This window comes from Penaeus monodon, chromosome 27 (genome assembly GCF_015228065.2).
Source record: "Penaeus monodon isolate SGIC_2016 chromosome 27, NSTDA_Pmon_1, whole genome shotgun sequence".
Taxonomy (NCBI): Eukaryota; Metazoa; Arthropoda; class Malacostraca; order Decapoda; family Penaeidae; genus Penaeus; species Penaeus monodon.
Window position 1 is genome coordinate 21,512,241 of NC_051412.1, and position 267 is coordinate 21,512,507.

At 45.3% G+C, this 267-nt stretch overlaps 1 protein-coding gene across 1 annotated transcript in view; it reads right to left on the reverse strand.

Annotated features, from left to right (window-relative positions):
* LOC119590691 (hematopoietic prostaglandin D synthase-like) overlaps positions 1-267 on the reverse strand; it is a gene marked incomplete in the record, with an annotated part of 4,239 nt that overhangs the window by 2,200 nt on the left and 1,772 nt on the right. The window contains 1 exon segment of the mRNA XM_037939377.1: positions 121-265. Coding sequence (XP_037795305.1) covers positions 121-253 — 133 coding nt within the window.

Genomic DNA, 267 nt, shown 5'->3' on the forward strand with positions numbered 1-267 from the left:
AGAAAGAAAAAATAAAGAAATAACACAACAAGAAAATCCTGGAGCTAAATCAACAACCACATTAACAGAAAAAAAAGAAAAAAAAACAGAGAATACCCACAAACACCCACAAATACCCACTCTGCTTCCTCGCGGCCCAGTCTGCAAACGCAATTCTCTCCTCCGTGTAAGGCGTCCCGCTGTATTCCAGGAGCCAGCGTGTTAGTTCACCCCTTCCTCGGGCGTCGAAGTAGATGAGGTGATACTTAGGCATGGCGTACGGTTCCT